The sequence below is a fragment of the Vombatus ursinus genome, unplaced genomic scaffold (assembly GCF_900497805.2).
Source record: "Vombatus ursinus unplaced genomic scaffold, bare-nosed wombat genome assembly UNPS02014794.1, whole genome shotgun sequence".
Classification (NCBI taxonomy): Eukaryota; Metazoa; Chordata; class Mammalia; order Diprotodontia; family Vombatidae; genus Vombatus; species Vombatus ursinus.
Window position 1 is genome coordinate 24715321 of NW_020954572.1, and position 14891 is coordinate 24730211.

At 37.0% G+C, this 14891-nt stretch overlaps 1 protein-coding gene across 1 annotated transcript in view; it reads right to left on the minus strand.

Moving 5' to 3' along the window:
* Positions 1-14891, minus strand: part of SPRED1 (sprouty related EVH1 domain containing 1) — a 146777-nt gene that overhangs the window by 73119 nt on the left and 58767 nt on the right. Inside the window, exon 2 of the mRNA XM_027870014.1 lies at positions 10322-10499. Within this exon, the coding sequence (XP_027725815.1) occupies positions 10322-10499 (178 nt within the window). The remainder of the gene's footprint in view (positions 1-10321; positions 10500-14891) is intronic.

Consider the following 14891-nt stretch of genomic DNA (forward strand, 5'->3'; position numbering starts at 1 on the left):
CACACACACACACACACACACACACACACACACACACACACACACAAAGACAAAAACTTAAGTGGAGCCTAAATCATGAAATCCTAAAAAACAAATAGGTCAAAAACAATTATGATGAGTCAACATACCAAAATTTTGGGATGCAGCTAAAGCAATCCTCAGATGAAAAATTATATACCTAAACATGTATATAACAAAGTAGAAAAATAAGATTAATGGATTGAATATATATTTAAAATTAGAAATCCAACAAAGAAACAAAATCAAAATCAACACAAAAAGAGGAAATCTTGGAAATTAGACAAATAAATTAGAAATTAATATAAGCAATAGGACTAATAAAGGTAAATGCTATTTTTTTAGGATTTTAAAAATTGGTAAATTTAGCCAATATAATTTTAAAAGGTAAAAAATTAAATCAACAAACTTTTTAAAAGATAAACCTCAAAACAAATTTTAAAAAATAAAATTACTAGACTCTAATACAGTTATATGCCAACAAAACAGAGAACCTATGAAAAATATAGCAGATAGATTAAATAAAATTCCCAAACTAAGAAAACACCAAATCAAAATCTTAAATGGTTCAATCTCAAAAAATAAAATAGAACTAGATGTAAAGGATAACCAATGGAAAAAAACTCCTAGTCCATGTGCATTTATAGGTGAATTAAATGAAACTTTTTTTTAAAGGCAATTGGGGTTAAGTGACTTGCCCAGAGTCACATAGCTAGTGTCAAGTGTTTCAGTCTGAGGCCAGATTTGAACTCAGGTCCTCCCAACTTCAGGGCTGGTGCTCTATCCACCGCGCCACCTAGCTGCCCCTTATATTAAACTTTTTTTTTTTTTTTTACTTCTCTTATTTTTTTTTATTTTTAGGTTTCAACATTTACTTCTACAAGATTGAGTTCCAAATTGTCATTCCATCTCGCCCCTCCCCCCACCCCAAGATGGCATGCATTCTGAATACCCATTCCCATAGTCTGCCTTCCCTTCTATCTCTCCCCCTCTTCTCTTATCCCCCTCCCCTTCTATTTTCCTGTAGGGCAGGATGGATTTCTGTACCTCATTTCCTGTATTTCTTATTTCCCAGTTGCAGGTGAAAACGTTTTTTTTAAACATGTGTTTTTAAAACTTTGGGTTCTAAATTTTCTCCCTTCCTCCCTCCCCACCACCCTCATTGAAAAGGCAAGTAACTCAATATAGCTTATACATGTGCAGTTATATAAAACACTTCCATAGTAGACATGCTATGAAAAGCTAACTCTATTTCCCTTAATCCTATCCTGCCCCATTTATTCTATTCTTTCTTTTGACCCTGTCCCTCATCAGAAGTATTTGTTTCTGATTATCCCCTTTTCCAATCTGCCCTCCTTTCTATCATCCCCCTACTCTCCTGTCCCCTTTCCCCCCTATTTTCCTGTAAGGTAAGACAGATTTCCATACCCAATTGAGTGAGTATATTATTCCCTCCTTAAGTCAAACCCTATGAGAATAAGATTCATTCATTCCCTCTCACCTTCCCCCTTTCCCCTCCACTGTAAGAGCCTTTTCTGGTTTTTTTTTTTGTGATATAATTTACCCCATTCTACCTCTCCCTTTCTCCTTCTCCTAGTATAATCCTCTCCACCCCTTAATTTTATTCTCCAGATATGACCCCTTAATCTTCAAGTCACCCTGTGCCCTCTATCTATGTATCTATGTATCTATCTATCTATACATACATATAATTTTTTCCCTCCAACTACTCTAATACTGACAAAGGTCTCATGAGTTACAAATATCATTTTTCCATGAAGGAATGTAAACAGTTCAACCTTAGTAAGTCTTTTATGATTTCTCTTTCCTGTTTACCTCTTCATGTTCCACTTGAGTCTTGTAGTTGAAAGTCAAATTTTCTATTCAGCTCTGGTCTTTTCATCAAGAATGCTTGAAAGTCCTCTATTTCACTAAATTACCATTTTTTCCCTGAAAGATTATACTCAGTTTTGCTGGGTAGGTGATTCTTGGTTGTAATCCCATCTCCTTGCCCTCCAGAATATTATATTCCATGCCCTGAGGTCCCTTAATGTAGTGCTGCTAAATCTTCCTAATTGTGTTTCCACAATATTTGAATTGTTTCTTTCTAGCTGCTTTCAATATTTTCTCCTTGACCTGAGAACTCTGGCTACAATATTCCTAGGAGCTTTCCTTAGGGGATCTCTTTCAGGAGGAGATCGGTGGATTCTTTCCATTTCTATTTTGCCCTCTGGTTCTAAAATATCAGGGCAGTTTTCCTTGATAATTTCTTGAAAGATGATGTCTAGGCTCTTTTTTTGAACATGGCTTTCGTCGAATAATTTTTAAATTCTCTCTCCTGTATCTATTTTCCAGGTCAGTTGTTTTTCCAATGAGATATTTCACATTGTTTTCTAATTTTTCATTGTTTTGGATTTGTTTTACAGTGTCTTGATTTCTCATAAAGTCACTAGTTTCTAATTGCTCTATTCTAATTTTTAAGGAAGTATTTTCTTCAGTAAGATTTTGGACTTCCTTTTCCACTTGGCCAATTTTGCTTTTTAGGGCATTCTTCTCCTCACCGGCTTTTTGGACCTCTTCTGCCACTTGGGTTAGGCTATTTTTTAAGGTGTTATTTTCTTCAATATTTTTTTGGGTCTCCTTTAGCAAGCAGTTGACTTGTTTTTCATGATTTTCTTGCTTCACTCTCATTTCTCTTCCCAGTTTTTCCTCTACTTCTCTTACTTGCTTCTCAAAATCCCTTTTGAGCTCTTCCACGGCCTGGGACAGATTCATATTTTTCTTGGAGGCTTTGGATGTAGGAGCTTTGACTTGGTTGTCTTCTTCTGGTTGCATGTTTTGATCTTCCTTGTCAATAAAGCAAGATAATACAGACTGACTCTTTTTGAGCTGCTTATGCATGATCTTGGCCAATTACTTGAGTTTTAAATTCTTTGTTAAGGTCAGAGTCTGTTTCCAATGTGGAGAATACACTGTTCCAAGCTTAGGGGGTTTGTACAGCTGTTCTCAGAGATACCTCTAGGGACCTGTAAATTTTCAGTTCTTCCAAGGTGATATGATAAGGGGCAAGGTGTTTCCTCTCCACAGCCACAACAAGCTCCACCACACCAGCGTTCCTCCTAGCCCCAGGACCGCCCCTCAGAACTGTGACCCAGATCCAAGCACAGGCACAGCAAGAGATTCCTGACTCAGCACTGGCAAAGAGATCCCTGCGATCCCCCTCTGATCAGCCACTTGAATCCCCCTCAGTCTGTGGGCCGGAAGCTCAGGAGGCAGCCGCTGCCCTAGAGGCTGCGCTCGGGATTTGCAGCTGAGATCTAGCTCCTTCTTTCACCGCATTCACAGACTTTTCCCACTGACCTTCTAAGTTGTCTTTGGTGTTCATGGGTTGAGAAGTCTGGAAACTGCCACAGCTGCCCACATTCAAATCTCTGACGCCTGCTCCAGGGTCACTGCGGCCTGCCCACCCACACCCACCGCCCACACCCACCGCACTGCCCTCCTCTCCCCTGCCCACGGCGATATACCTTTCCAATCAACCATCCAGGTTGTCTTGGGCTGGAAATTTGTTTTACTCTGTCTTTTTGTGGGTTCTGCTGCTTTAGAATTTGTTTAGAGCCATTTTTTATAGGTATTTGGAAGGGGTTTGGGGGAGAGCTCAAGCAAGTCACTGCTTTCACTCCACCATCTTGGCTCTGCCTCCTCTAAATGAAACTTTTAAGAAACAATATCTACACTGCACAAATTTTTTTTTAAACTGAAGAAAAACAAAATCACTGTATCAAACTCTGTTTAAGAGACATAAAGGCCCTATACTTAAAACAAGGAAGGATTCCTCCCCCCTGAAAAAATGAATAGTAATTCAAAATTTTTAAATAAAATTCCCTGGCAAAAAGACAGCAATTATTAAAAAACAAAACAAAACATTATGGTCAAGTTAGAGTTATATAAATCACCTAAGTATGTTTCAACATTAAGAATGCAATTAACATTATCTCATTAAAAACAAAAACATCCAAAACCTATAAGTCTATCTCAATAGATGCAGTCTTTGACAAAGTACAACATCCATTTATGTCACAAATCCTATAAAGTAAAGGTAGAGAAGGATCTTTTAAAAAAAACTAAGAAATTAAAGACACAGAGATAAGAAAAGTGGAGATTAAACTATGTCTATGTGTCGATTACCTAATGATTTCACTTAGAAAAGTCTAGGGAATCACTAAAGAAACTAAACAAGATAATTAAAGATTGAGCAAAGTTGCAAGCCACAAAATAAAACTGCAAAACCCAATAAAATTTTTATAGTAGCAACAAAATAGAAGAGGCAATAGAAAGGGAAATGCCATCCAGAATAACTACAGAATGCATAAAATATTTGACAGTCAATCTACCAAAGCAAACTAAATATCTGTATAGAGTCCATTACAAAATACTCCTTAAAGGTTTAAAGAACAACCTAAATAGCTGGAGAAATATTCAGTGCTCATCATGACTGGGCCATGCCAGTATAATAAAAATTACAACACAAACAGAACATATTTAAGAATTTAGTGCTCTACTAATCAAACTAACAAAGGGCTATTTCACAGAGCTAGGGGAAAAAAATTAAAACCTTAGGGAGGAGGGCAGATGAGGAAAATAGGGAGAAATTTTGGAACTCAAGATTTTATAAAAGATGAATGTTAAAAATTGTCTTTATATGTGATTTGAAAAAATAAAATACTATTTTAAAATCTTTAAAAGAAACTATAAAAAAGAAAACTTGCAAAAGAAAAAACCTCAAAGTTCACTTAGAAGATCAAAACTTCTAGAAGAATGTCAAGGTAAAAATTTTTTAAAAGGTAATGAGGAAGGGGGACTAATACTTCCAGACCTTAAACTGTAGTAGAATGCAACAATCAATAAAACCATTTAGTACTGTCTAAAAAGCAGGAAAAGAAGATCAATGGAAAAGACTAGACAAAAAAGGTCAGAAATAAATTCAATAAAGCCAAGGTTTATAAAACCTGAAGACCTAAATTACTTAGGAAAGAACTACCTGTTTGATAAGAACTTCTGAGACAACTTAAAAGCAATTTAGAAAAAATTAGGTTTAGACCAACATCTTAAAATGAATTCTATAAGAAATTCAAAATAGATACTTGATCTGAATATTAACAATAATAAAAAATCTTACAAGTAGATCATATAACCTTCTCAGCTAAAGTAGGGGATTAATTCTTAACTAATCAAGGGATAGAGAAAATAATAAAAGATAAAAATAATTTTGATTACATGAAATTAAAAAGCTTTTCCATGAATAGTACTGATGCATCAAAAGGGAAAATAATTAAATACTGCTGATGTTCAAAGGTATATGTATGTATATATGTATGTATACACACACACACACACACACACACACATATACACATAACTAATAAATACATTATGTCCCAAAAGTCTTAGTGGACTTTTAAGAAATTAGGATAAAATTCCACTAAGACTTTTGGTATAGCCTGAATATAAGACTAAAAATCACCCCTAAAGTTGTTAAAGGATATTTACAAAGAGTTCTCCAGAACAGCAGATTATGTAGGAATCTCTTAAAATAACAATAAAAAAATACAAATCAAAATAGCTCTATATTTTACCTTACAATCAACAAATCAGCAGCTATGACAATAGATGATTACAGTCAACACTGGAAAGGGTTGTGGAAAGATAAGCTTCCTAACCCACCTTTTGTGGGGCTACGAATACAAACATTTCATAAAGTAATTTGGAATTACATAATAAAGAGAAATAAAGTATCCCTGTCCTTTGATCCAGAGAACTCATTGCGAGGGATATGGCCATCAGTAACAAAGAAAAGAGGCACCATGTCCTACACAGACACTTGTGGGACATGCAGCGTGGGAGAACTTGTTTTATAGCAGCGCTGTTCAAGGCATCAAAGAACCAAAACCAGAACTGGAAAACGGATAAACAAACTACGACACAGGAACTCACAATCATTACTGTGCTGTGAGAAAACATAAAGACATGGTCATAAAGAAGCATAGATTTGTTGTATTAACTGATGAAAAGTGAAGTAAGCAGAACCAAGACAACTACAACAATTGCAACAATGTAAAGACCAAGAACAAAACAACTGAAATTAAACGTTGTCGTTCAGTCATTTTCAGTTGTGTCCAACTCTTTGTGACCCCATATGGAATTTTCTTGGCAAAGATACCGGAGTGGTTTGTTACTTCCTTCTCCAGCTCATTTTACAGATGAGGAAACTGAGGCAGACAGGGTTAAGGGCCTTTCCAGTTGCTCAACCCTCCTCCTCCATTCTACCTCAGCTACACACAGGGACAGTCATGGCCTTAATATTTCCGTCACTCACAAGTACTGAACTGTCATATGCAAAATTCCAAACTTCTATTACCAAATCACAATCTTTTTACCATTCCATCACACTCCAGAGCCATCCTCTTGACTGACTAAATAGGGTGCAGGTGAGGAGTCCAACCCAGCCTAGGGAGAGAGAGCACCTGAGAAGAAAAGTGCCTCCACTGGGCCACACTCATCTCACCTAACTTATTTGAATATGAGTTTTCTCATCGACAAAATGAATGGAATTGAACTAGATCAAGGCTGGGGAACCTGTGGCTTCGAGGCCTCACGTGGCCTTCTAGGTCCTCAAGTGAAGCCCTTTGACGGAATTCAAACTTCACAGAACAAATCCCTTCAATAAAAGGATTTGTTCTGTAAAACTTGGACTCAGTCAAAAGGCTGCACCCAAGGACCTAGAAGGCCACAGGTTCCCCACCCCTGGACTAGATGATCTCTAAGAACTCTTCCAGCTTCATAAAGTTTATGATTTTATGAAGTTTAATCTCCTTTTCACCAACAGGGCAGAATGAACTAAAGATAGGAGAACATCTAGTTCAATCATAATATTTACTAAACAAGGCCTACTAGGATATCAAAAACCAAAGATACATTGAGTATTAAATAATTTTTACTCAGAATTAGCAGAGTCAAATCAGGCAGCTCAAGGATATTCTGCTATGTTCATACATCTGTGTGAGAAGTGCAATGTAAAAATGACAACAGAATAAGATTAGAAATAAAAAATTCAGACACCACATATATCTAGAATCTCTTCATAATTTTAAAAGCAAAGGAGGCTAACTACAAAAATATCTCCCACAACAGGAAACTAAAATTATCTCCTTCTGGAAATGGATTATGACTTTGTGTTTCATGGATCACTTATATTAATACCTAGCATGAGACTAGAAAAAAAGCAAAGTGCTCAATAAATACTGAAATTCTAAACTGAAGAATAATCATGTAAGCTACAGAGATATCCATAAAATAAGAGTAACTCATATTTATATTTTTTTATGGTTTACAAAGCAAGTTTCTATCCCCATTTTACAAATGAGAAAACTGAGACTAATAACATTTTCTATCCCCATTTTACAAATGAGAAAACTGAGACTAAGAACATTTGTGATTCTGTAGGAGACTGGAATCTGGGCTTGACAACTCTAAGTCTAATGTTTTTTCTACTATATCATCCTGCCTCCCCAAACCCTATCTCTCCTGAGTATAATTCTTATACCCCTAGATTTCTGCTGGCCATAGATGAATCTCCTTCTGATACCACAACAGCTAAGCATCAAGGTGGTGCAAAGTACAAAGTGCTGGGCCTGGAGTTAAGAAGACCTCAGTTCAAGTTCCACCTCAGACATTTACTAGCTGTGTAACCCTAAGCAAGTCACTTAACCTCTATTTTATATGTATCTCTTTAGAGGTTTTGTCTCAATTTCCTCAACTATAAAATGAAGACAATAATACCTACCTCACAGGGTTGTTGTGAGAATCAAATAAGATTAATATTTGTAAAAGCACTTAGCACACTGCCTAGCACATATTAGGTGTTAATATAAATGCTTTTTCACTTCCCCTTCCCACAACAAACTAAAAATGTTCACAATAGAACTCCGTTTCTTTCTCCCTACACCTGACAAAGCTCTACCCATCTCTCTCCTTCTCCATTTCTTCTGTGGATGGCTTCACCATTATTCTAGTCACCCAGGCTCAAAACTAAATTATCTTTGCCTTTTCCCCTGCCTTCATGTCACCACCCCACCCAATACAATTCATTGGTAACAAACCTCAAATCTGTCCGCATTCACAAATGTCATCACTCCTGTGTTCCTGTTATTTCCCTTGACATACTCTATGGTGTGGCTATACTCAACAACTGGCTGGTCCCCGTATTATCGTGCCATGTGTCTGTGCATCTTAGTCAACTATCCTTGGAATGTATTCCCTTCCATATTTCTTCCTGCTGTTGAATCCCTTTTTCCCTCAAAGCCCAGGGCATGGAGTTAGAAAGACTCATCTTCCTGAGGTCAAATCTGACCTCTGACACTTACTAGCTGTGTGTCCCTGGGCAAGTCACCTAACCCAGCTTGCCTCAATTTCCTCATCTGTAAAATAGAGAAGGAAATGGGAAACCATTCCAGTTTCTTTGCCAAGAAAACCCCAAAAATTGGGACACAAAGAGTCAGACAAGACTTGAAAAATGACTGAATAATAACAACAACAAAATGGTAAAAATTATTCACAATTTAAACATTATACCTTTCTACTACTCAATCGACTCAATGCAGGCTTAGGGTATTAAAGAATTTCTTTTTAGGGCTTTCCTTTTCTCTCTTTCTAATTTGCAGGTCCATCCTGGTCCTGTTACCCCATCCCACTTCATCTTCCATTAGATTCAGGCAGAACTTTATCATTTAGTTTCCTCAGTCTATGAAGAAATGGGTCCTTTTCCCTGGGGTTAGAGCCACAGTCCCATCCTCTCTGGGTTATGGTTTAAAAAAAAAAGAAAAGGCCTAGGCCAGGGGTGAGGGACCTGGGGCTTCAAGGCCACGTGTGGCCTTCTAAATCCTTTGGTAACGTCTTTCAACTATGTCCAAATTTTACAGAACAAATCCTTGGCCTTGAGGCTGCAGGTTCCCCACCCCTGGTCTAGGCACGCACCTAACTACCAACTTAATTGATGTTCTCTTGCCAATATGTATAGACAACATCCTAAAGAGCTTTTCTTCTGGTTATGGTTATGCTCTCCATCCATTCTGGGATCTGAGGGCCTCAACTCTGTTTTTCTAGTCTTTCTAAACTATCACATCATTCTTATTCACCGAAATCTTTTACTGACAGGTCAATTTACTTCACTTTGACAAACCTTAATTAAGCACCTATTACGTGCAAAGTCTGATGAAGAGAAACATAACAGAAGCAAAGTTCTGTAAGAGCAGACTCAGGAAGACCCAAGTCAGAGCCCTGTCTCTGACAGTTTTGGGACCGAGTCCTAGGCAACTCTTAAAAGTGAACTGCCTTTTAATCATATCAACCTCTATCCTCATCAGAAGTTACATATAATTCAATTAAGAATCACTTTTCAAACAGGAATGCTTTTTGCAACAATCAATACCCTATTCTAGAAGCCTGACGTTTTATAATACTGTGGTTACAGCTTAATAGCACCCAGTGTGTTAAAAATTCAAAAGTTCCAGTTAGTTGGATAATGAAAGAGTTTGAAAATAGGTTCATTTGTAAGTTAGGTGTCTGGAATTCGAGAGACATTTTCCTATAGAAAAATTATAACTAATTATGTTCTCAGGACAGTCCACAAAAGACCACTTAATCAATGTGCTAAAAAGTACTGCACATCTGCAAGGAAATAGGGTGGAAAATGACACTATTGGAACAAAACAACAAAACCATAAAATCTATTAAGTAATTTGAATGATTAACACAAGGAGATTTAATTAGAGGAGGATGAGATTTTAGAGAGACAGCGACATATTCTCAATGATTTTTTTTTCCAATTTCAAAGATTTTACACAAGTTTGGTGTTTTGTTCTTTGTTATATTTAATTTCGGTATAAAATGTGTAAATTTTCCTCTGCTTGACACAAGTTAAATTTCTATGATAATTTGTTTAGTTATGATTAGGATAACTTTTAAAGCTCATAAATAGAATGAAGAGAAGGAAAACTTTTTTCTAAGGTAAATAGGTAAGAACTGAAAATGTAGGGGAGGGATGGGATTAAAGAAGATGTGTAAGTGAGCCTTAACTGAGCTACAAAGAACAAAATAAAAAAGAAGAAGGGAAGCAGGGTTAGTATAGTGGGGAAGAGGAGTTTCATCCCATTACTAGCAATAAATTCATTGTTCTTCAGAAGTCCTTTAAGATTATATATAACGTAAGAAATTATTACACATCTTAAGGATACAAATTTATTACCGTTTTGTCCCTGAGTCGCTCTCCATGAATAATAAAGTCAGCATAGCTGCCATTCTCTTCCTGATGAAGGGCTTTAAAGACAGTGACAGAGCTCAGTCCACCTCCTCCAAGTGGTAACCATCCACCACTAGAGTCATCCCGGGTCATCACCACAGCTCGCACTCGTGCATAACTATTACTAAAATAGATGCAAAGAGTAAGAATTAGCTTTTACATAAACAAAAAATAACCAAGCATTCAGTCTTGTTTAAGAAATCCAAGACCACATTAGTTAACATAGTAGTGTTAGGTGTTTTCTGTTTTCGTGACAGCCAAAGGAAAGTAACCTATTTGAAAGAGGCCAGGAGCCACAGTCTGGAAAGATTGGCCAATATTAAACTGTTAACGCTTTAAAAGACTAACTTCATACTAAAAGACCCTCCTCCTTCCCCTTTTCTTTTCTTTTTTTTTTTTTTTGATTCATCCTTCTTGAGTGGTTAAAGCATATTTCGTTGCCATGGAAAATTTATGAAGGACTCCAGAACCAAGAAATCATTAACCTACACAACCAGATTTGTCAATAATGTCTCTTCATGACTGTAAGACAAATTAATTTGTCATTCCTTTAATGTTCTTAATCACAACATGTTAGCTTCTATCATTTCATAATTAAACTGTAAATGAAACACTAGAATCAGTCAGATTCATGCAGAAGTAGCAAGGTCACTGTACATCCATCAGAATTCTGGGTTCTTGTTAATTTTGTTATCTTGGACCAGTTACTTTAACCTCCTAAATTCATATTCCCAAACTGTAAAAATGGAGTAATGACTTGCACTATATACCTGAAGGAAAGTTGTAAGGATTAAATAAAAATGTATGCAAAATTCTTTGTAATCATACAGTGCTATACCATATAAATGAGTTTTATATTCATTCATGACTCAGGGTCTTCATTATTAATAACACTATTGCATGTTGCTGTTATGCAGCTATCCTCTCCACATCAGACTATCAGCTAATTTGTCATTTTGTCATTATGTCTACTTCTAATTCCCTTAATTCTATAAAATATAATCAATAGATTGCATCACAGATTTGAGCTTGAAGGGATTTCGGAAACCATCTGGTCCAATATCATAATCCATTATGGATGGGAAAACAAAGTTTGTTAAGAATGACATTAAATGAATGAATTTGCACTAAGGGAAGCCCCAGAAACATAACTTTGATTATGTAGAGGTTTCTGAGACATCTTATTTCCAGGCTCAAAAGCTTGAAACTCCTGGAACTCTAACATTCAGTTTAGTGTCATATGACCTGATCATTTTCTAAATCTTGCTCTTAAGTGTAAAAATTGGAAAAATTAAACAACTAAGAATAAGACCACCCTATTTCCATCGCCCCCCCCCCCCAGGTTTTTTCTATGAAATATACTCTTTAAAAACGAAACTATAGCAGTTATTTCACCTTTGGAACTGTTTAGAAGCAGAAGTAATGCAAACATGAGAGAATATGGATGATAGATTAGTGCCCACACTGTCTTTCAGCTAGTCATAAAAATAAATAAATAAATAAATAGATGGCATTTAGACGCCATTTTAAGTAGTTAATCTATATTAACTCATTTGATATTCAAGATAACCCTGTGAGGCAGGTACTAGGACAGGGGTGGGGAACCTGAGGCCTCAAGGCCAAATGTGGCCCTCTACATCCTCAAGTGCAGCCCTTTGACTGAATCCAAATTTCACAGAACAAATAAATCCCCTTAACAAAAGGATTTGTTCTATAAAACTTGGACTCAGTCAAAAGGCCACACCCAAGGACCTAGAAGGCCATATGTGGCCTCGAGGCTGTAGGTTCCCCACCCCTATACTTGAAGTATTACTGCAAGAATTCAAATAAAAGTGAAACCTTAGCAGTGTTTTGAAGGAAACTAGAGATTTTACATAGTGGAGGTGACGAGAGAATGCATTTCAGACAAAAGGGACCACTTATGTAGTAGTGGAGAGGTGGGAAATGGAATCTCAAATACAAAGAACAGTTAGTAGCCCAGTTTGACTAGAACAGAGAATGTGTGTAAGAGGAAATAATATGAAATAAAGTTGGAAAGTAAGTTGGAACCAGATTATGGAAGGCTTTAAATGTCAGGTTGAGGATTTTGTGTCTTAGTCTAGAGATGACTGGTAACCACTTAAGATAATGGGGGAGGGAGGCAAAGGAAGTGTCAGATGTTTCAGAAATATCAGTTTGGCAGTAAGGTGGAGGATAGACTGGAGAAGGGACACCAATTAGGAGGCTACTGCAATTCTCTAGACGAGGTGATGAAGGTATGAACAATGAGACAGATTGTATGGATGAGAAGAAGGCGATGTATAAAAGAGATGTTGTGAAGATAGAATTTACAACACTGGGTAACTGATATGATTCTAGGGAAGTGGTAGAAGGAAAAGCTACAGATGAATTCAAGATTTTGAATTTAGTAGATAAATCTCAGGTTATAGCCTAAAGCATGGGGAGATTAAGTAATTTGGCCAGGGTCACAGAGTTTAGTTTTCAGTCAATCAATCAATATCTCTTAAATTTATACTATTGGCCAGGCACTGTGCTAAGCCCTGGGGATATAAAAAGAGGTGAAAGACAGTCCCTGCTCTCAAGAAGCTTACGGAAGGATGGGGGAGACTACATGCAAACAAATACATACAAAGCAAGCTATATACATGATAAATAGGAAACAAAAGGAAGGCACCAGAATTAAAAGAGGCTGGGAAAAGCTTCCGGTATAAGATGGGATTTAAAGGAAACCAAGCAAGTCAGAAGGTAGAGCTGAGGAAGGGAGAGCACTCCAAGCATAAGGGAGAGGCAGTGGAAAATGCCTGGAGTCAAGAGATGGAGTCTTGCTCCTGGAAGAGCCAAGAGGCCAGTGTCACTGGATAGAAGAATGTATGGTAAGGGGTAAGGTGTAGGACTGGAAAGAAGGGAGGGGGCTTAGTCAATAAACATTTATTAAGTGACTAATATGTGCCAGGCACTATGGTAAGTTTAAGAATTATACTATGCTCTCTATAAATAAATCATAATATTGAGGGAAAAGTCAATACTGGACCAATCTATTAATTTCTTAACACATGTCCACCGTACAAAACAAATGAAAATTCAAAACTGCCTGAGTTTTCTCACTCACAAAAGGAGCAGGAAAGAAAAAAAGAACACATTTGACCTCTGGGGCAACTATGTGGCATAGGAGATAGAGCACTGGCCCTAGAGTCAGGATGACCTGAGTTCAAATCTGGCCTCAGACACATAACACTTACTAGCTGTGTGACCCTGGACAAGTCACTTACCACTCCCCCTCCCCCCACTGCCCATTCAAAAAAGAGAAAGAGAGAAAGAAAAACACAAAAGGAGCAGGCTGAACCATCAGAGGTTCCCAAACTTATTTGGCGTACTACCCCCTTACAAAAAATTTACTCAGCTCCCCCACCCCCTTAGATTAAGTTAACTTTTATTTTTATTCAACACCCGCCACTGCACCAGAGGCACTGCCCCTCTCTCCATTGTTCCAGTGCCCTCCAGGGGGCAGTATCGCCCACTTTGGGAACCTATGGACTAGTAGATGATCTCTGAGTCAGGGAACTCTTATCACATGGCATCTCAGCTTATGCTTTCACACAGTCTGTTTCCTACTTTTCTAGTCCAGTTACACATTAATGCCCTCCACACATTTGATGATCCAGTCAGAGCAGCCTATTTGATATTTCCCATCTCCTACCTCTGTCCTTTTTTCACTGGCTGTCTCCCATGTCTGGAATTCTCCCTCTCCTCATCTCAGCCACTTAAGAGTCCCATAGTTTCCTTTAAAATACAGGTTAAATACACCTTCTGTAAAAGGTCCTTTTCCTGGCAGTACTACCTTCTCATCCAAGACAGCTTTCTGCCTGCTTGATATGTATACTTTTATATACTTATGTCTCTCCTGTTAGATTTAAGTTCTTTGGTACCAGATACAAAGTAGGAGCTTAATAAACATTTGTTAATTTCCCAAGTCCTGAACTTTAAAAACTTTAGAAAATAACTTTAGGTCAAAACCCTCACTTAAGTTATCCTTTTCTGTACATTCTGTTGATCTATGCTCGCCACGGTTTTGTAAAAGGGTGTGCCTTTTTTTCACTTCTGATATTTGAAGTCAAACATTTGTTTGGCCTGTGGCTATATAGCAGCATTAGATTTGCCCAAGAAACAAGTGACAATGAGCTTTAGATTGTTCTTTCATGGGTTGTAATTAATGGTTTAAAAATCTATCTCTTACAGTCATAATTTATAATATACATTCCTAAGTGTATTACTTTAATATACGAAACCTATGATTTTTCTGTCCACTCGCCATTTCATAAAAAATTCTAGAAATTCATTCCTATTAGTTTGCCTTTTTTTTTTTTTTGGCCAGAGGGTGTTTAGTGTCATCTTCAAACTTGGAGATATTACATATAGCATCTTCAAAATTACTTATAAAATGTTAGCTAAAATAGTTTCTTAGCACTTGTTCTTTGGGAATTCAGCTGTTTTAAGTGCGAGATGATTATTCTTTTCC